Here is a 20,239-nt window from a genome sequence, read left to right on the forward strand (position 1 = left end):
TGCTGTAGACATGTGTCACGTATAATATTCGCAACTGTTTTTATTTTCAAATTGACCAAGAGGGGAAAAGGGGTTATAATAATAGCAAACATTTTTGCTTCAAAATATTGATTATTATTACATTTGACTTTGGGGTAGATAAAAGGAGCACAGTTCAAGAGCAGAAGAAGGAATATACATACATACAGTACAGGGAAGCATAGCACCGTTTTACACTGAATACTGGTGTTCTTCACTTTGTGTTTGTGTACAGTATTATACTAGAACTAGAACTCTTTAGAACCAGATTGTGTAATGGAAAGGTGATCTGTGTGGAGAGGGGGCCCACTGTCTTGTCTATGATGTCCCATTTCAAATATCCTTCAACTCAACTTTCAGCACCTTTAAACTCTTTTTCTAACCAGAAAATGATTGTTGCCAAAAAAACAGAAACATGCATTTTGTAATGGTGAAACATTCAGGTTCTTTTATAATGCAAAGCTTGTAAATAAGATTGCATTTCTGATTCTATATGTAGATCTTTGTAGTTTTCCTTCATCACAAAGCCTGTCAAAGGTTCTCCATAATCAACAGTTACAACATCCATTAGTCTCTTTAAAACACCTTTACATTCTTTGGGCTGGGTATCAGTGACACAAACTATAAACATTTCAACATTACCCTTTAGAGTAATGCCTTATACACACACTAGTCTATTAGAGGATCTACATTTGTTACGTGATGGGTGGAAGACCAAATAGTAAGTCTCTGTAAATCCTCTCTGCTATTCCTTATTTGTGGAAACACAAGATGATGTGTCCACATTTATCAACTTAATGAAAAACATATCTCAGAGGGTTACCATTTGAGACTGGTCTGTGTAGTTGGTGATGAGTGTTAGTTGAGCAGTTTGTCATTGTAAAACAATAACACTGCCCATCTTCTTTATAACCTGCCAGGTTACCAATGCTTTGCATTGCCTAACATCCATTCTTTTCCAGTCGCACATCTGTTTCTATATAACGGGTTACAGTGACAGTTAACATGCATACAAACTATCTCACACAAACATGTATTCAAGTTGAGCTGTCCCACACACAGGCTTACAGATTACTGAGCCCAACCGGAGAGGAAGTTTCTTGAATATTACAATTTTTTCTTTATACTGCAACGCAAGAACTGATTGGCTATCGCCAGGGGAAAACCAATACTGACCCCCCGAGTGATACAAGTAGGATCAAGAAGAGGAGACACTTTATTCACACAAACGCACACACGCACGCATGCACACACAGTCTTAACTACACTCTGAGACAATACAACACATTCTAAACACTCCTTTGCCAACCATTACGCTTCCTCCAACCAAAGGCTTTTCTGTTTGATATGGCTTACAACTGTAGTAGAGGGGTTGAGCCCATTTCCATCTATGTATTTGAAATGGACTTGGGCCCAGCCCTTGTTTAAACTGCTATTTGAGAACTGAGAGACGAGTGAACTGAACTGCATGAGGCTTTCTGAGGCCTAGGAAGAGATAGAAGGATGAAACACTGACGATACAGAAGACCATGAGACAGTGAGTAGAAATACAGGTTCGCTGGTACAATGAAGTCAATCTATTCCAATCTGGGTAAATAGCTGAAAATTAGTTTTCTATATTTCTACTCCATCACATCTTGTCCTCCCCCCTTTACTAAAATAACAGCATATTTTTACTTTTTCTTTGGAGACTTCTCCCTTCATCCTATTTTGATAAGGAAATAACAAGGAAGGCTCTAAGAAATCTGGGTCAAATTTGATTTAGTCACCAACCACACTAACATTTCTTCCTCTGGTCTTTGCAGCATCACTGTCTAATCCTTCCTGGTCTGGTTCCAGACTGAGGCAGAAGCAAAAAACTTTCCACATTCCTGAGAATACAAGTACCATCCAGCAACTTCAAACCCTTACTAAGTCAATTATTGTAAGACACAAGGGGCAACAAGCACCCATACACACAAACACACACACACACACCAATTACAGACACTCTCATGCGCACTCATGCACACAAATATTGTATTCCCAAAAACACACACTAGCCCACAGAATCACACCACAGATTACAAACAACTAGGTCTTGACAGTGATTTACTGTACACAACCACATCAAGTGCTAAAGTTTCAGGAGGTTGAGGATATACTGTTTGTTACTTATAGGGCTCTCTGACTGTTAAAAAATAATCCCTACTATATACACACGCATTAACTATTAGGGGTAATATCTTGTTGGAAAATATATATATATATATATATATGCCTTTGAATAGTCTGCTCAAAATAAAACAAACATAACTGACTGTGTTATTGGCACTTGGAATCACTAAACCCGTTACACGTACAGTGATCATTCCACAAAGATTTCAGTTAAACTGTGATCTAGTTTCTTGCCAAACATAAGTTGTACTTACAAAGTTAAAAAGAGCTATTTTCAGTGTTTAAAAACACAAATTCCACAAGAAAACCTAAGCCCCAAACCAAACTGACAGAACTGTAAAGCCTTATTATGGACTGTTTTTTCTTTTAGAGAAGGGGGAGAGAAGACTGAGATAGCACGCCATTACTCCATCTTTGACCACAAAACACTTGAACAAAGTAAAAATTCATTTTTCAAAAGCGACTAATAAAAGCTTACACAGTTATTCTTTCCATGCAATCATATAAAATACAACACTTCTGTTTCCTGTTAGACTATATTGGATATTTACAAGTTTTTCTTTTTTTTTTTTATCATACAGTAAATCTGTACAATGTCAGATCCCTCACAATTCCACCTCTGGTGAGAGAAGGGGGATTTTAATCCATCCTGTTGCCATGGTGACAACCCTTTCTGAGTTCCTTGAGGACTCACAGGCTTTCCTCTTTCCTATGATTCATTTCTTTCAGACGGAAGAAGGGAGGGCAACGATTTTGGGGGAAAGGAAGTTTGTGACAGCCACAAGCCCAAAACAAATGTATGCAGCATCCCTTAGAGTTTCAATTCCCCAGGTTTTCTAGCTTAACACGTTTTCCTCCAGACTTTACTGTGGTTGGCTGCTGACACTGTCAGTCCTGTGCGATGACGGCGCTTTCGGCTGTTTCTGGGGCTGTGGTTTCAGCTGCTGCTGGTGCCTCTGGTGGTGAGATTGTTGCTGCGGTTGCTGTTGGTGTGTTGCCTGCGTGAAGGTGCCCTGCTGTTGGAGTGGGAAAGCTGCCTGTAGAATCAGCTGGGTAGACTGGTTACTATGGAGAAGACGAGTGCCCTGACAGAAAATAAATGCAACAACATTAGAAAATGAAGCAGTTCTTTAACTAGTCAATAAAAAAGCCTCGTTCTCTTCTCACACACTCTGCAAGTAAAGTCAATACTTAAAATTATTAGATTCTGTAAACAGTAGTTATATTATTTCACTCATGACTCACTGCAGGATAAAGCTATAATGTGTAGTTTCTGTCATCCCCATGAGGAATTCTATGTGCATCCACATGATACAAGCCTTCCATAATCACGCACACGACCCCACCCCTCCTCCACGCAGTTACTTGTAGCCAAGGAGGACACGGAGGATTAAAAAAACACGATGGACTCTTCAGAAGAGGTAGTTATCTTCACTCGAGTTTCTGCGCACGAAAGTCGTCGGACGACACCATGTTCTGAACACACTGAGAAATACAGAGAGAGTTGTGTGGAGCTGATAGTCTTGATTAGCTTTGTATCAACTAATTTGGCAATGGCTTGAATGTAATGGACGTTCATTAATAAATAAAAAAGTTACGCACTAAAGCTTTAATATTTTGTCAAGATGTCTATTTAAATAAATGCTATTTGCTGCCCTCTATTGATACCTGTATGAATGGCTGTTGTTGCTGCTGCCCCTGCTGGCCACCCTGAGACACTACGGCGGTCTGGTTTTGGTCGGGCTGACCTTGGGGTGGTTGGGCTGGTTGCAATGTCAGGGTCTGGGTTTGCCCTCCCTGCTGAAAAGACACAGGAGTTGACACAGAACAAAGGGATGTAGTCATATAAGTTAATCTTTGAAGAAAGTAAGTTTTGTTTGGAATATTATTGTTATTATATAGGCCATTTACTGCTTTAAGAGAGATCCCTCACATTAGGTTTTATTAGCATCACCTCTACAACTCCTAATGGTCTCTCTCAATGGATTCTATTTTTTAGACTGGAGAGAAACACTAAAATGAATGGAGTCTATATAAGTTAATGTAACAACAATGTAACACCTTTTTTATTGACAAAAAAATCTACTTGTCATCTTTAGGCTCCAAGGACATGACAAATGTTAAACGACTTCAAACAACAACTACTCAATTTCCATTACCTTCTTTTCATTGCAAAATATCAGCATCAAATACTAAATGTTTTTTCATTAATTCATTTAAATAGGGGAGATTTGCTAAGCAAACAAGACAATCTTCATCCACCAATGCCATGGTTTTTATTCTATTTTATTCAACACTTTCACACTATAACCACACTGCCAGCACTGAACAGCTGGGTGGTTATGTGCCTCATACATGGTTGCTTGGATGGACTCTATTAGAGTATTGCTTTTCTTTTGGTCTTAGATACAGTTTCATTAGTTGCTGCATAGGGCTTTGTCCATACCTGTTGCCCACCAAAGGGGTTGTATGCAGTGACCACCTGTCCCATGAACATGGAGGTAGGCACCATGACTGCTCCACATGCCATTGGAGCTGTCACAAGCTTAGTCACCAGCTGCTGCCCTGCTGGGAACCTGGAGAGAATGAAATGGAGAAAGGGGAAAAGACAACAGAAAGAAAAAAATAAATTACAGTAACCATGAATTACTACTAGATGTCTACTACTCAAATCTTCAAGCAGCTTGGTTTCGGACGAAGGAACCTTCTGAGGAACTCGAAGGGATTTGACCGCAGGGACCAGAGTCTAAATTTAGTTCTGGGGACATTTTCCGGGGCCTTTTTACCCGCCCAAAAGCTGATCGTAGTACTTTTTTGAAAGTACAGCAACCTTCAGGGTGGGGTTTGCAGGGATGACCGTCGCCGATTGGTAAAACACACAAAGCTGCTTCACCTAGCCGACCACTTCATAAAACAAGGAAGTACTCTCATATCGATTTATGACCATTTTAGGACGAAGGGAGAACATTTCTCTTTGTCTGATAACATTAAAAGTAAATTTCGACTTTGCTGTTGGCTTTTCGACTCATTTAAATAAAGACGGTGAGCCAGCAGCCACACTGAACTGCAGGCTGCAGAGGGGGTCTTGGGCAAACGAGAGCACGGCGGTGCTTTGAATGAGAGAAATAAAACCTTATTTTCTGATGGTTTCTTTCTGGTTACGATCTAAAGCACAGTGAGACAAAATCTATTTTTTTTAAGATAAAACGGGCAGGCACACTGAACTGCAGGCTGCAGAGTGGGTTTACCCCCGCGACCACCAGCAGCCCTCATCCTGTCATGTTACTTTATATGTCAGTGGACTAGGTTGCCTAATCTTCATGGGTCTTTGTACCGCGGAGGAAACGCAGAAAACAATGGGCTGAATAGTTCTGGGGACTTATAGGACCCCAGAACCTTGTGTCGAAACGCAGCTTAAGTAGCAGTACTTTACAAGGTTCATTTATTTGCTATTTTACAACCCAGGGTTGTACAATGAAATATAAGTTGTTGCCCCGTCGAGCTACACATACATAGAACATTTATTCAATTCAATTCAATTCAATTTATAGTATCAAATCATAATAAGAGTTATCTCGAGACACTTTACAGACAGAGTAGGTCTAGACCACACTCTATAATTTATAAAGTCCCAACAATTCTAGTAATTCCAGTAATTCCCCCAAGAGCAAGCACATTTTTATATTTTTATATATATATATATATATATATATATATATATATATATAAACAAATATTTAAATTATAATAGAATAAAATAAAATAAAACAATATACAGTTACTTATACAAATCCGTATATACCCAGAGGGACTTGGGGTTTAGTGGGAATGAGGGTAGTATAGGTATCAGGTTTGGTTGTTGTCTACCTACCGGATCTGTCGGTCCTGTGTGAAGGTGGCCACTGCGGTGCCTTGCTGTGTGTTGGTCTGCGGCAGGCTGGTGCTGATCTGCAGCACGTTGGGCTGTCCTGGCTGGGAAATCATCATGGTGTTGTATAGTGGAGCAGATACAGAGCCCTGGGTCTGAGCCTGGGGAGGTTGCTGGGGTTGACGCTGGGGCTGGAGAGTGGTAATGTGGGGAATGAGGGAGGGACATGATATGAACTCCTTTAAAAACAGAGCAAACGGACTCAGGGTCTTTCTTTTCATTTGTCTCCTTTTTTCTCAAGTGTTTCCATTTAATTTCATTATTTTAGGTATGTCAAATTTGAACATGCCAAAAATAAATTCAACAGATCATGAAGATGTAAATACATACACAGAAAAACAGAAAAAAAAATTAAAGAATTTAAAACTTAAAGCACAATATGCACATTTTCATTCAGTGTCTACATAAAAAGGTTAGTGGACTGGGAGGTTGTAATAAAGCTACTTCAAGACTTGGAAAAAGCCCCACATAGACACTGTTGGGTTACAGTATGCTTACTTTTGATACAAACATGAAGTGAAATGTGTTGCTTTTGTTGCCTTGGCTGTTTTAAATGGACTTTATTAGTACATGACAAGATAACTGAGACCAGCGTTACTCAATAGTCGAGTGTGGGGGGTGTCTCTGGAGGTAAAGATGATGGTTTGTGTGTTTTACAGTATCACACCGTCACTGAATTTTCTGTGAAGCCTCTCACATGATTACCACTAACAGCATGCCCTGTGGCTCTTCCAGTCTTCTGAATGAGATGTAAACATTACAACAGTGCTGTGTTTGTGTAGTTGGTGAATTTCTCCACGTAAATGACCAATAATGTCAAAAGTTCACACGAGCTTAGCGTTCTCACAGGACCGCGAATATAGAGTACATAATTATTGTTGGACCTGAAGTTACAGATACTGCCAGCTTATCCGAAATTAAAAGAACAAAGGTTTTGTGTGTGTGTGTGTGTGTGTGTGTGTGTGTCCCACCTGTGTGAGGGCGTTGGTCTGCTGCTGCTGCTGTAGGTTCTGCTGGGGGGGGGGTGCCTGCTGCTGGATGGTGAGCTGCTGAGTTCCTGAATGGATGGGGTTAATTGTTGTTTGCTGGACCTGACTGTTCAAAGTAGTTGCTTGTGGGACCGACCCCACTTGGGGGAGCTGCACGTTCATCGCTCCACCCGCCTGCTGCAGCAACATCTGTCGGAATGGAAACGCTAAATGTCAGGCCTCAGTGGTCTGTGTGTCTAGGTTTACACTACATGCAGTTATATTTGCACATGTATTCACCAATAAGCACACAATAGCAATATTGTTATAACAGAACAGAATGATTTAATGAGAGTAAAGTATCTTTATAGGGTACACACTCAGCTAGTGAAATAGCTGTTTCCTCTGAATAGAACCAAATTAATACATAATGCATGATTCTCGTTCTGATCTAGGTCAGGTTCAGCCAGGTACACGACAACAGGAAAAGACAAAACACAATACACCTACTGATTATTGTAAAAAGAAGAGAGGTTGCATGCTAGTTTTTTCTTCTTCAAATAAGCAAAATGGAAAACATCATGGAGAGAAACCTAAATGCTACTGAAAATACTTTTAAGTATGGAATTATTCTGTAAGTAAAATAAACCCTTTCAGTAAACTGAAGTAGCTCTCTGGTTTGTTGTTTGAATATCATATAGCAAAAATAAAAACTGTTGTCACATTAACAATACAAGACAATAAACTATAGACTAAATTTAATAAATACACAATGAGCAAACTGGACCTACAATAACGCCCATTTGTATGAAAAGGCTACATTTTAAAATTCTAAGGGCCCTCTCTGTAACCCGTAGCAGCGCAAAGCCCGATGCAAGTGTCTTTGCTAGTTTAAGACCGACGCAGTTGTCAATTTCCCATCCAGCGCCCACGTTGTTTAAATAGCAAATGCACCTGCACCCATCTTTGCACCCATGGGCGTGCTGGTCTTACAGGGAGGTGTGTTCAGGTGAATGCTTGGCGTATTGCTATCTTGAGGCAGCGGGAAGTGATCGCGCCATTGACCAACAAAAACCTGTTCTAAAGTCAATAACACAGCATTTCATTGCTATTTTAACAGCAAAAAATAGCCTAGGCTTATGCACAGCGTGCGGACACTATGCTTGTTACACAAACATGCAAAAGATTACAAATAAAAATATTACGGTGCAAATCCGCCATCATTATAGCAATGCGCCAAGGTACAAACGCGCCTGGCTTTTAAAGGGAATGGGAGATGACACTCGGATTGGTTTACTGCATGTTACGCCCAAAACACACCTATGAATTAATGAAGACACTAAGTACAAGCCTTTTGAACAATGCGCCTGGTGCACGGACCCTTGTTTCCGCCGTCAAACTAGCAAAAGTGGATTTGGACACGCCCTAAACGCACCTGCGCCATGCGCTTAGATCGTTAAAATAGGGCCCTAAAAGCTATCATGTGTATGAGTCTACATCTTACCTGTATGCCCTGTCCCTGGACTTTCTGCAGCTGGTCTTGGATGTGTCTCAGCTCGTCCTGCTGCCGCTGGATGTTGGCTTGGATCAGTCTTGTCCTCTGTTCTAGCTGCTCCTTTAGATGCTGCATGGCATTCACCTGCGCTGAGAATTCCATCACCGGCTGCGGGTGGAGAGAAAAAGAACCGGTCACTTACTTCAAGTGTTCATGTGTATGTGCAGTTAGCAGAAACAGAAACAGATGTCCTAATGCTCAAAACGAAACGCTGGCAAATGAACATCACAAAGTCAACAGTGGTGCTGCAGAACCCACTGTGACATCTTCAAATGTCTTTCTTTTTTTTTTGGTCTGACTTAATCTGTTTAAAAATTATTCTACTGTCGATCGACTGAGAAATAAAACCGACCAAACCGTTTCAGCTCTACTTCACAGCACATTGTGATGTGATGAAATGACCCAAGTATAGTTGCACCATTCTCACCTGTACGTTTGTCTGTAGCTGTAGTTGTTGTTGTTGTTGTTGTTGTTGCTGTTGTTGTTGTTGCTGTTGTTGTTGCTGCTGTTGTTGTTGTTGTTGCTGTTGTTGTTGTTGTTGTTGTTGTTGTTGTTGCTGAGTGATCATACTTGGAGTTACACTCTGGCCTGTGGTCTGAGAGCTCATAGACTGCAAATATACAGATAATCAAGAGAATTATGACAACTGATGTGTAAGAATTTGTTTACATTTCGATTACATTTCCATAACCAAACTGCATTATAAAACAGCATTGAGTGAATAAAATTCCATCTCTATTTGCATTACTTGTGGCCCCAAAAATCAGTATCTGTCAAAACAAGAAGCCCTAGTTGCTTGGTGTTGACCAATCGAGTCTCACCTGACTGCTGATGGATGAGCGACGCTGTGATGTTATCTCCATGGTGGAGCCCAGTGACTGCCGAGGAGGTGTGGCCATGTCCATGTGTAGCTTGGAGGCTGTTGCTGCAAAGAGAGAGAGAATCATTGATGAGTTGGAGTCATATTCGGACTGTGCTGATGATATCGTATCATCTTACTGCAGGGCTTCCCATCCCATTAAACTCCAGAAGTGATGTGTCACTGACTCGTCGCAAGAGTATTACATCAGGTTATAATGGATTAATATTATGTACCGTATGTACATGCAACTGTGTGTGTGTCCTTACAAGTGCAGGTGTTGTCAGAGACATGTGATGAGGACTTGCGAGAACTCCGTGAGGAGGTCGAGGGCGTTCGGCTGCGGTCAAATCGCTCCAGAGCCTCCTTGAGGCTGGACGTATTCAGCTGTGACTCTGAGCCAGAGTCCTGACTCTAAAAATAAGCAGAGGAAAAATACACTTGACAGCCAATCCTTTCAAAAAAAAAAAAAAGTCAGACTGCAAACAGGTGAAAATGACAGGGCTGATGGGTAAGTGGCAAAGGATCATTCAGGATAAAATACACTGCATATGCTTTAGCCTGCTATCCTACCAATAGGTACTAATTACCGGCTATTAGAAAGACAACCCAAAAGTGTAATTTATTAACAAATATATCTGAATCAATGTGAGATTAACAGCCATTATTCTGGTGTGCTATCTGTTTGTGAATTCCATCCAAAGTTTAATTTATGATAAATCTGTTGCTGTCATCTTGATGTAATCACTGACCAAAGGGATTGAGATAATATCAGAAAACAACACTCAATTTGTCAAGAGATTTGTAGATTGTGTGAGAAATACTAACTGGCAGTAGCAACTCACTGACAAAAGTTAATGGTTAACACATGTGGAAAAAAATGGGCTTTTGGCTTCCTGTTGTATGAGACAGTTTACATTAGAAACAAGTTTTGGGGCTTTATTTTGTGAGCCTTTTCGACATATTTGACAATATGATTTAATAAAGCAGAATATATATTTTTTGTGTTTAATACATTGTCACTAGAGAATTTCAGCCGATGAATTAATCAAAGTTGTTACACTCATTTTGTCACTTAGGCAAATTCAACCATAATATGTTGGTTTGTTTTTTACAATTTCTCCTCCATACTTGATATATTGTGATACCTTTAATTATTCAGCTCATGCATTGATGAAAACAGATTTCTCACCTTATTCGCAGTAACTTCTGGGTTAGACTCCTCAATGCCAAGCTCTCTGCGGTGTTCTGCCCTCACCTCCGCATAGCTGCATTTAAGACAATACAGAAGGTTTTAGAGACAACCCCGTGAAGAAGCAGGAAAGTTGTGTGCATAAGAGATGTGAAGAAAAGTTTGTGAAATTCTGTGTCACCAAAAATAGATCATAAAGGTGCATATGAGGAGCCGTTTATTTTGAAAGATTATTTTTGGGCATTTTAGGCCTCTACTCTGACAGGACAGCTGAAGACATGAAAGGGGAGAGAGAGAGAACGACATGCAGCAAAGGGTCGCAGGTCAGAGATGAACCTGCGGCTGCTGCGTCGAGGAGTAAACCTCCACACATGGGTGTGCGCTCCACCAACTGAGACACCCGGGCGCCCAGGAGCCATTTATTATCACAGATTCTTAACAATGGTTTGGAAATGTTTAATGATAGGACAAAAAAATAGCATTGATAATTGTAACATCACTGAAAAGGTACAGGGAAGCTGCAGTACCTGACTACTGTGTGGGTACAGACAATAAACTCAGGTCGAGAGTTCCACTGATGATAGGTGATGTAGTAGTGCGTCTGAAGCCAGATCCACTGTTGACCTTTAGTCAGGAAACGATAGTAGCAAGACTTTCCTTTACCGTACTGCATTACTGAACAGGAGAGAGACAGAGGCAGACAAGAGCAGAGTTGTTAGAATCAACAAGCAAAGAAAGCCTTTTAAAACAGATCTCAACTGATAGTGTATAAATATGAGCCCTTACAGTGTTCGTGACACTTGGCTAGTGTCTCCAGGTCGTCCACATGGTAATAGTCGTACCCTGATGTTCCCAGAACCTCGAAAGGCAGGTAGCCTATAATTGGTGGAGCTCTAAAAAGGAGAAATGGTATTCTTAGAAATCATGCTGACACAAAAAAACAAAAGGTTGGCTTTACGAAGTCCGAGAGCTCAAAGGTCTAAGTGACCTAGACAAACTGGCTATTAAGCTTTCAGTAAAGGGTATTCAAAGAGGAGAAACTTGATGCGGTACATATCTCAAAGAAACTAGTATTTTGTAAATGCAATGGTCGGGTTATGGTTTAAGAGAACTAGTTTGTACGACATGTTGTCCAATCACATTCGAAAATAAAAGTGTAATTTGTTCTGAACAGCCACACCGGAGGGTGGAGTGAAAAGCTGGCTGTCATAGAGAGGGGGGAGACGTGATATTGTTTAAATATGGGGATAACGGCGCACATTTTTTAGACAGTCTCTCCTGAAAGTCACTTATAGTGTTGCACTTGGTTGTTCACATGAAAAGTGACAAAAAATGTTTTGTGAAGAATGAAAAAAGAGAAAGGTCAAACCCTGGCTCCTTTCTCACTTCCACACAGCTGGCTAATCACAGTGTGAGGCGGGTGGGAATGTCAGACTGTCGTTTTCGTTTTCCACCAATCCTACGCCAAAAAATGCGACCACCCGACAAGCTTTTCTGACAGCATATACTGGCAACTTAAGGAGCACCCATAATGTAAATTAAATGTTTGTGTTTGTGTGTTTACCTATGGTCTAAGAAGAGGAACTTCCATTCTAGACTGTGCCTCGAGGTGAATTCTTCATTGGGCTCCTCCACTGTACACATTTCCTATGAATATAAAAACAACAGAAGAGAGAAGGCATATTTGATACATTTATTAATAAATGCCTCAGTGGGATTTTATTTTTATGTGTGAGTGTGTGTATGTGTCTGAGGCTACCTTGATGAACTGAGGTTTGGCCAGCCGAACAGTGGCTACAAAGCACACCTGGTCATCGAACGCAGGTTGTAGTGACCGCTGTAACACCCCTGCTAGACCATTTCTCGTCACGTTGGGAACTGCACAACACAGAGCAGAGATTGCCATTGAAAAGGTTATTTACTCCGTCAGTCAAGGAATACACATATTGCTGTGTTGAATGCTATCTAAGTCAGTGGTTTTTAAACGTTTTTCAATAACGTACCCCCCCTTGAAATATTTTTAAATTTAAGTACATCTGACGCAGCACAAAACATTTCTTGGTAGAAAGAAAAAAAATATAGCTTTATAAAGTGGCACAATACAGCGCTCAGTGTAACTGAAAAACACTTTTATTAAATGACATTATTATTTTATGCATGACAGATATATGGTGATGTATAGGGCTGTGTATTGGCAAGAATCTGGCGATACGATACGTATCACGATACATGGGTCACGATTCAATATATTGGGATTTTTTCCATGTATCATTTTAGAAAAACTAATATTTAAAAAAAGACATGATGTGCATAAAAGTCAAAGAAGTTTACTTTAGGTAAACAATTCAGTACACAGAAAATCAAACTGCCAGTTTGGGATTGTGGTTCACAGGTTCTTAGTGAGCAAATTTTTATATGCTCAAGTAGGCCAAAGTTCAGCCATAGCTACATTGTTAGCTTCTAGCAAAAAGTCAGGCACTGCTAGGCACTATTAGGCAAGGACACTAGTGGTGCGTCTCAGCATAGCCATCTAGTGGTAGGAGGTTTAAACACAACATTAACGTGAACCACTGTCTTACATGAATATTTTTGCACTTAAACTAAAAAATTTTAAAATTAAAAATAAAATAGAAAATAAAAAATGGATATTGTGTTTTTGAAAATCGATACAGCATTAGTCGATTTTTTCTTACACCCCTACTGAACTAAGTGACATACCATTGTTGAGTGACTTGAAGTTGCCAATGAACTTTACATATTCGTAGACGGGTGGTTCTTTGGGGTCAATGGCGCCTCGCAGCAAATGGCAGCAGAACTCCAGGTGGTTCTTAGCTGGAGACAAAAAATACAAAGTCAGGTTAAGTCAAAAATACAATTGTTGTAACATCCAGTAATTACACTGTTAATGTGTTTAAAATGTTTCATAAACTAACAAAATTAGCTACAGAGTTATAAAAACTTTAAATTGTCTTTTATTTAATATTTTCAGAGATATATTCAATATGTTTTATTAGAGTCAATGGGATTATTTTCTTTCTGTCTAATTGTCTTTGGATGTGAGGGCCCAAAAACACATTTATATGACTTTAAAAATCAGATAACAGCCGCAAGCTGTGCATCGTGAAGTACGTAAGTAAATGTTAAACTGAATGATATTCCTATTTAATCACCGAACACAGAAGACAGTACTGTATTATTGGATAATGAAACAAAAAGCAGTGTGTAATAAGACTTGTTGTGTTACTGACTCTTCAGGTAATCAGAGCTAATGTTCTCGTGGTCGGTGGGGTGAGTGGACAGAGCCTTGTACACATCAGAGTGTTCCCCAATTGGCAGGAAGTTTAACATGTTCTGGTCCACCAAGTCCGTCTGAGAAACACACACACACACACACACACACACACACACATCAGAAGAATGGCTAAAACCTGTTTTCAGTGCGCACACACATAATCTGGTTAAAGCTTGTTCTACAATACAGTGGATGACTAATACATACCAGGCATAAGAACGAACCAATGTTACTCACCGGTAGATGTTCTAATAGTGAGGTGACATTCTCAGAGACGTAGAGGATGTTCCCATCAGTCATTATTGCTATAAAGAACCCATCCAGAGCCTGTTGATACAAAACAAGATAAAGAGAACACCCATAAATGTCGGTCTACAGCAGTAGAAGTAACAGACTGTCATCAATTTGTCTTTTGTTAAGTATCAGCAAAAATAATGAGTCAACTCTGTAGAAATGATACCTTTATAAATAAAATGATAATCCAATTGGATTTGTTGAGGTAAATTAGAATTAATCTAGAGAATAGAATTAATGACCCTGGTCATGAAAAACCTGCCACAAGAGTAAAAATAACAGTGGCTTTAACACCTAAACAACAGAATTACAGTAAAAAAAGAATTGAGATTTCTGACCTCCAGCATGAGCTGGGTGAACTCCTCATTGCTAAGAAATGGAGGCTTCCAGTCCTGCCTGATCTCACTCGACTCCGACTGGGCTGCGATTTCTGGTGGAGGAAACATGGAATTTGTAACAAGGAAAAAGTCAAGTAAGGAAATCACGATGAGGCGACCGGACATACAAGAGACAACACAAAAAGAAAGCACGCAATAATGCAGAACAACATAGTACAAAAATATATTGATAGTACAAAGCTCAGAGTGACAATTAGGCAGTTACCGTAAACAGACCAAGAGATAACACAGTGCACCAGTGAAATGGCAGCTGAGTTAATTATCATGCACGGCAATGATAAGAGCTAGGATTAAAACAATAGTAGCAGACAATAGTGTGCACAAGAAAAACTAAATATAGAACAAGAAGTGTCCACCCTGTGAGGTGCCCTGACCTTTGTGTTTACACAGGAAGTCAATGCTTTTCTGCAGGATGGTGGACTTGTCCATCTTCCTTGTGTTGCCCGGCAACATTGTGCCGAGTTCCTTGATGAGGACATTGAACTGGTCTCTCCGTTTCTTCTCAGACTTGTTACGGGACACGCTACAATCAAAACCACAGTTATAAATTAGATTCTAAATGTCATGTAACCATAGTTTAAAAAAAACACACAACAACCCTGAATATGAAATAATAAATAAATATGAAATAAGCAGGTGTAACCTTTTAGTCTTGTGACCCCATAATCTTTTAAGTTAAGACAGTATGGCTGCTGTGTACCATAAAGTCAGTTTCGACACAGTATATTCTCTACAGGAGCTAAACAAGTACTCATTACAATCTTTAAGTGTTGGTCTGGTCAAGATACAATCCTTTAAATACCATGTATTGTTTTATGAAAAGGATTAGTGTATTAATATTTAACACATACTACAAGTAGCATCACTCTAGCGTGTTCATCTTTATATCTAGCTTACCGTTTTGCTTTGTCCTTTTCATCTTCTTCCATCAACCCATCAAAGATGCTACAATCATCCCTACAGAAGGAGAGAAAAATATTTGCACTTTTTTCCTGTCTCACTTTGTGTTTTCCTGTGTGTGCACGTTTGTTGGCTGCTTGAAAGCAAATATGTACTGTTAATAATAGCGAATGACGGATGCTCGCTAATGAGAGGATTCCTACATGCCAGGAGCAGGTTTATTTTCAGGTCACACAAAACAAAGCAACTGAGAAGGTTGTGGAATGTGTTGTGCTTGCCAAGAAGGTTACGAGTGCATTTGTGAAACAGAGCGTGTTCTTGCCTACACTTCAATTAATATGGGTCAATACCAATACTTTCATTTTGTACTGACGGTGTTAACTGGAGTTGTTATTAAAGATCTTGAAAATGTTTGGATGCTATTTTCATGCCAAAAAGGCAAGAAATCACTTTTTTCTTAAGATTTTTATTGTGGCACGCCATTTCATAATAATAACAACAATTCTAATAATTGTCATTATTGTTATCAATATTATTATTTTAAATTACAATTACAACATCATTGTAGGCTTGAAGTTTTTGCAAAGCTATATATGTAAACAAAGTTTGTACTTATAATGCATGTACTTAACGCATGTATAGTGTGTATGAATGTCATTTATGATAGGTTGACGTGTGTGTGTGTGTGTGTGTGTGTGTGTGTGTGTGTGTGTGTGTGTGTGTGTGTGTGTGTGTGTGTGTGTGTGTGTTGAAGCATACCCTACACTTGATGTCATGGTGGCTGCTGATCAGGGCTGTGGCTGCAGTGATTTGCTCTTTAGGCGTGAGGTAGGCATTTGGAAGACCACCTGGAGAGACCGAAAAACAAGTATTGTATTAGCTTAAGTGCCAGTTATGATTTGCATATATTGCAATTAAGCGGACTAAAAACATGAGTGAACATTTTGGCACACAGCGTACTGCATTATTGTTCTATCTATTAAATCATGAATCAATTTTGAATTAAGAATACATTCTGATTTGCTTCTTAGCACGAAATATTGAAATCAGACTAAAGTGTAGATACAAATGTGGTAAAACGAAAGCACACACAAAATCACACTCATCTTGACAAACAGGTGAACTGGTCAGGTCTCAAATGAGAACAGGCCATGTGTTACAGTAAAGAATGATGTAAACTTGATAGAAGTCCTTGCTTGATACATGCAATACAAAAACAAGTATCTATATATGTGTTTGTAAATAGACAGGCACATTTAATGTTTTTTTCACCCAGTATGTCATTCTCCAACACTAATCACAATTAATAGCATACCCATGGGGTTCAGATAACTGGCTTACTATCCTTTTATACTTTAATATACAACAGACTGATATTTTAGAGTCAACTTGACAGATTCCTGAATCATAGCACAGATGTCAGAAAAATACCATATTTGTGATCTATGTTGCAACATGTGTTAGGGAACATGTCTCATTACATTGTACTTATATTTACTCAGTTAAAAAAAGATGCATGACCAAACTCGTGTGTGTGTGTGTGTGTGTGTGTGTGTGTGTGTGTGTGTGTGTGTGTGTGTGTGTGTGTGTGTGTGTGTGTGTGCGTGTGTGTGTGTGTGTGTGTGTGTGTGCACTTCTCACCCCAATGCAGCTTACGCACGTGGTCAGTCTTTTCTTAGGAGTCGTAGAAAGGGTTTGGGGATAAAGCTGACTCTATGGTCAAAACTGCCGTTGAGGTCATTGGGATAACGAGAGGGCAACAGACCACAGGAAAGGCATGGTGATCAACCAAACCTGCAGGAGAAATCAGAGCAGAAAACTAGGGTCATGAGGGGTCATTAGGTCAATTTGAGGGCAGCTTTAAGTACGTTTTCATCTTTAGTGCCATAGGGATAGTAAGGAACATTCACTCTTTGAGACTGCAGCTAAGAAATTACAAAAAAATAAAATAAAAGCTATAGTCCTATAAAGAAAGAAAACATCTTGGTTGTAACATATTATTAATTCAAGAAAACTCAAAAATTCAATCTACCAATTTTATAAAATATCTAACAAAACAAATTATCTGAAGTAAGACTGTTGAAAGGTCTTGAAATTCCAGTTATTGCTGCACAAAGTCTTTAAAGTGCAAATAACTTACATCAGTGCAGCGAGGGGAAGCCTGGAATAAATCAATTATTATGCTTACATTATTAGTACTTCAGAAAATCGTATGAAAATCAGTGACCCAATTATGAAAAAGTGGTGATTAAGTATTTTTCAACTTACTTTCTGGAATGTCTCTTTGCAGGCAAAGCTAGCTGTTTTAGATTCTATCCTACCAGGCACTGACAAATCTTCATGAGTAAGCCACACCTGCAACACACAAAAAACATACTAATTCACAAACATACCAGGGGACCTGTGTTTACTATTTACTATGCATGCAAATTTGTAGTTTAATTATAGTCTATTAGTGCTGCAATCACCTAACAACTAAAATCTAAAAGATAGTCATACTTCCATAAGATTAGGGCAGTGTTGATCGTTTTCATTATCAGTGTATCTGCCAATTATTTTTTTGATTAACCGATCAATCATTCGGTCTATTAAATGTCACAAAATAGCGAAAAATGGCACAATTTCCTGAAGCTCAAGATGAGGTCAAGATATTCGGTTTACAGTTTGTAGAACACAGAAAATGTATTGAAGTTAATATCCTTACAATTGCGAAGCTGGAACCAATCGACTGCTTAAAAAAATGACTTAAGCAATTAATCAATGATCAAAATAGTTGATAATTTTCTGTCAATCAACCTTTTCAGCTCCATTATTTTCATCATCTATTGCCGGCTGATTACTTTCTCAATTAATCATTTGGTCTACAAAATGTCAGAAAATAGTGCAAAATGCCAAGGCGGCATTTTCAAAGTGCTTGTTATGTCCTACAAACAGTCTAAAACTTAAGTATTCATATTACTATCACATAAGATAAAGAAAAGCTGCAAATTCTCACAATTGAGAAGCTGCTGTGTAAAATGCTGACAATTTTTCCTTGAAAAATTATGTCAATTAATCGACTAATTGTTTTTGTGATGTCTTGTCTGGGTGAATAGTCTAACAATGAAGTTCCCAAACTTGTCAAGCAGACCCAACACCAATCAGACAACATACCACCACTTGAACACATTGTGTCCCAATGACCCAAGAGGATTTTGCAGTAAAATATGACAGTAGGAGGCCAGAGTGGGTACAGTAAAATCTATGGATAACATTATTATTATCCTGCTAGATTGCCTGACCTAACGTTACCGTCATGTATTCCTGAAGAAGAAGCTCAGCCTAATGAGGCTTCACTTACTGGCCATCCAGTAAGTGAAGCCTCATTGACTGAGCTTCTTCATTGGATGATTCTGCCTACTGTACACCATTGTCATAAACACTGATATTAGCAATATGGTAGATGTAATGCAGTCAACCAAAACAGCCATAGCTATCAGATATAACGTTACACGGTAACCATTTTTAATATACCTTTTGGTGCCACAGGTGTTAGTTATACAACCGAAAGAGCGCAACCCATATAGCTAGCTGGCAGGCTAACTAAGCTTGCTACCGAAAACTGCCCTTTTAACTCAGAGATTAAATGCTCTACTGCCCCCGTTTCCTCCCGCTACACTTATTTACAAATACTGAATGAGACACTTATAACAGGTAAAGCCTTTCACGTTCGTGAAATAAACAGGATGAATATCAAGCCTCAAGCTGTCACGCAACAACTGACATTGAAGACAAAATAATCTCTAAAATGTCACCGATGGTCTTCAAACACCGCGAGGAAACTGAGCCTTAACATCCGCGCGGGGAAAGATCTTCGTAAAAGCCGTCAAAAACATAAATGTCGGCCGCGGAGAAATGTCTAAAACCAGCGATGGTGGAAACATTTTCGCGGCAGATGTATGTACACACACACACGCACACACTCACGGTCCCTGGGCACACACATTGACACGGATACGCGCGCACGCTCGTCCACTCGTACACATAGACACTGGCTGCTCTGAATGTGGGTCACTGGGCCTTGCTCTCCCTCGAGCGTGCGGGAACAGTCCTGAAGCCTCCTCTGCAGTCCGACCGCTTCCGCACGCTAAAAAACATCGTTTACCGACCACAACGCCCGTGCTATTTTACAATCGGCGACCACCGCTGGCTTTAGATATGCATTAAAAAAATCCTTACCTTTCCGAATTATCGTAGGCAGCCTCCGTGTTTTGCTTACTTGAACGTTGCATCGAGTCGGTGGGGGCCAGGAGGGCTCCGGGTTGGGGAGAAAAACAGGAGGCCTACTTCATATTACGTCGTACAGTCATGCGCAATAGAGACAGTAGGGCGCACTATTTTGCAAGTACAGTAGTAGCAAAACTGGGGATCGCTGAGTGTTCTCAAAGATCCTTAACCGTCTCTGGTGATCTTCAGAGGGGAAATGACTCCGCGTGTTTTTGTGGCTTTTCCAGCCAGACCAGTCCACTGTCAGTGCCATCTAGTTATTGATATGATAGAAAGTAAAAGTCAGAGGTAGCAATTTTGCGTACTGACTTGCAAATAAATGCACTTAAAGCGAGAATGAAGAATAACGTATAGCCTACCGAAGTATATCCTTTTAATTAGTCTTGCCATAAAGAAAATGCCACCCTGTTTA

The 20,239-nt window shown here is 39.7% G+C and overlaps 1 protein-coding gene across 7 annotated transcripts; it reads right to left on the minus strand.

The window, feature by feature from the left end:
- Positions 1-15: 15 nt before the first annotated feature.
- On the minus strand, positions 16-19,904 carry clockb (clock circadian regulator b). 7 transcript variants are annotated; one of them, XM_031285815.2, is made up of 24 exons: positions 19,780-19,904; positions 17,830-17,916; positions 17,222-17,355; positions 16,321-16,409; positions 15,559-15,618; positions 15,036-15,184; positions 14,602-14,693; positions 14,207-14,296; positions 13,926-14,046; positions 13,396-13,509; positions 12,437-12,555; positions 12,242-12,324; positions 11,464-11,570; positions 11,205-11,352; positions 10,678-10,753; positions 9,755-9,899; positions 9,448-9,551; positions 9,054-9,236; positions 8,576-8,734; positions 7,075-7,281; positions 6,047-6,282; positions 4,622-4,751; positions 3,844-3,975; positions 16-3,260 (listed from the first exon to the last, which is right to left on the minus strand). In XM_031285815.2, exons 4-24 carry the CDS (start codon positions 16,335-16,337, stop codon positions 3,039-3,041), a joined length of 2,694 nt encoding a protein of 897 aa, XP_031141675.2. In that variant the 5' UTR covers positions 16,338-16,409; positions 17,222-17,355; positions 17,830-17,916; positions 19,780-19,904; the 3' UTR covers positions 16-3,038. The 7 variants fall into 7 exon arrangements, with proteins under 7 accessions (XP_031141675.2, XP_031141679.2, XP_031141678.2 ...); XM_031285819.2 differs by having other exon boundaries at positions 3,844-3,972; positions 6,047-6,234; positions 17,203-17,355; XM_031285818.2 differs by having other exon boundaries at positions 6,047-6,234; positions 17,203-17,355.
- Between the last annotated feature and the right edge of the window lie 335 nt (positions 19,905-20,239).

The sequence above is a fragment of the Sander lucioperca genome, chromosome 4, assembly GCF_008315115.2.
Source record: "Sander lucioperca isolate FBNREF2018 chromosome 4, SLUC_FBN_1.2, whole genome shotgun sequence".
NCBI lineage: Eukaryota > Metazoa > Chordata > Actinopteri > Perciformes > Percidae > Sander > Sander lucioperca.

What these genes read in the sequence shown, in the direction of transcription:
- clockb (XM_031285815.2), bottom strand. An exon ending in TCACCCAGCTCATGCTGGAG is followed by an intron (nt 14,297 to 14,601) that starts GTCAGAAATCTC and finishes TTGTATCAACAG; the next exon opens with GCTCTGGATGGGTTCTTTAT. An exon ending in GCTCATCCATCAGCAGTCAG is followed by an intron (nt 9,237 to 9,447) that starts GTGAGACTCGAT and finishes GTATATTTGCAG; the next exon opens with TCTATGAGCTCTCAGACCAC.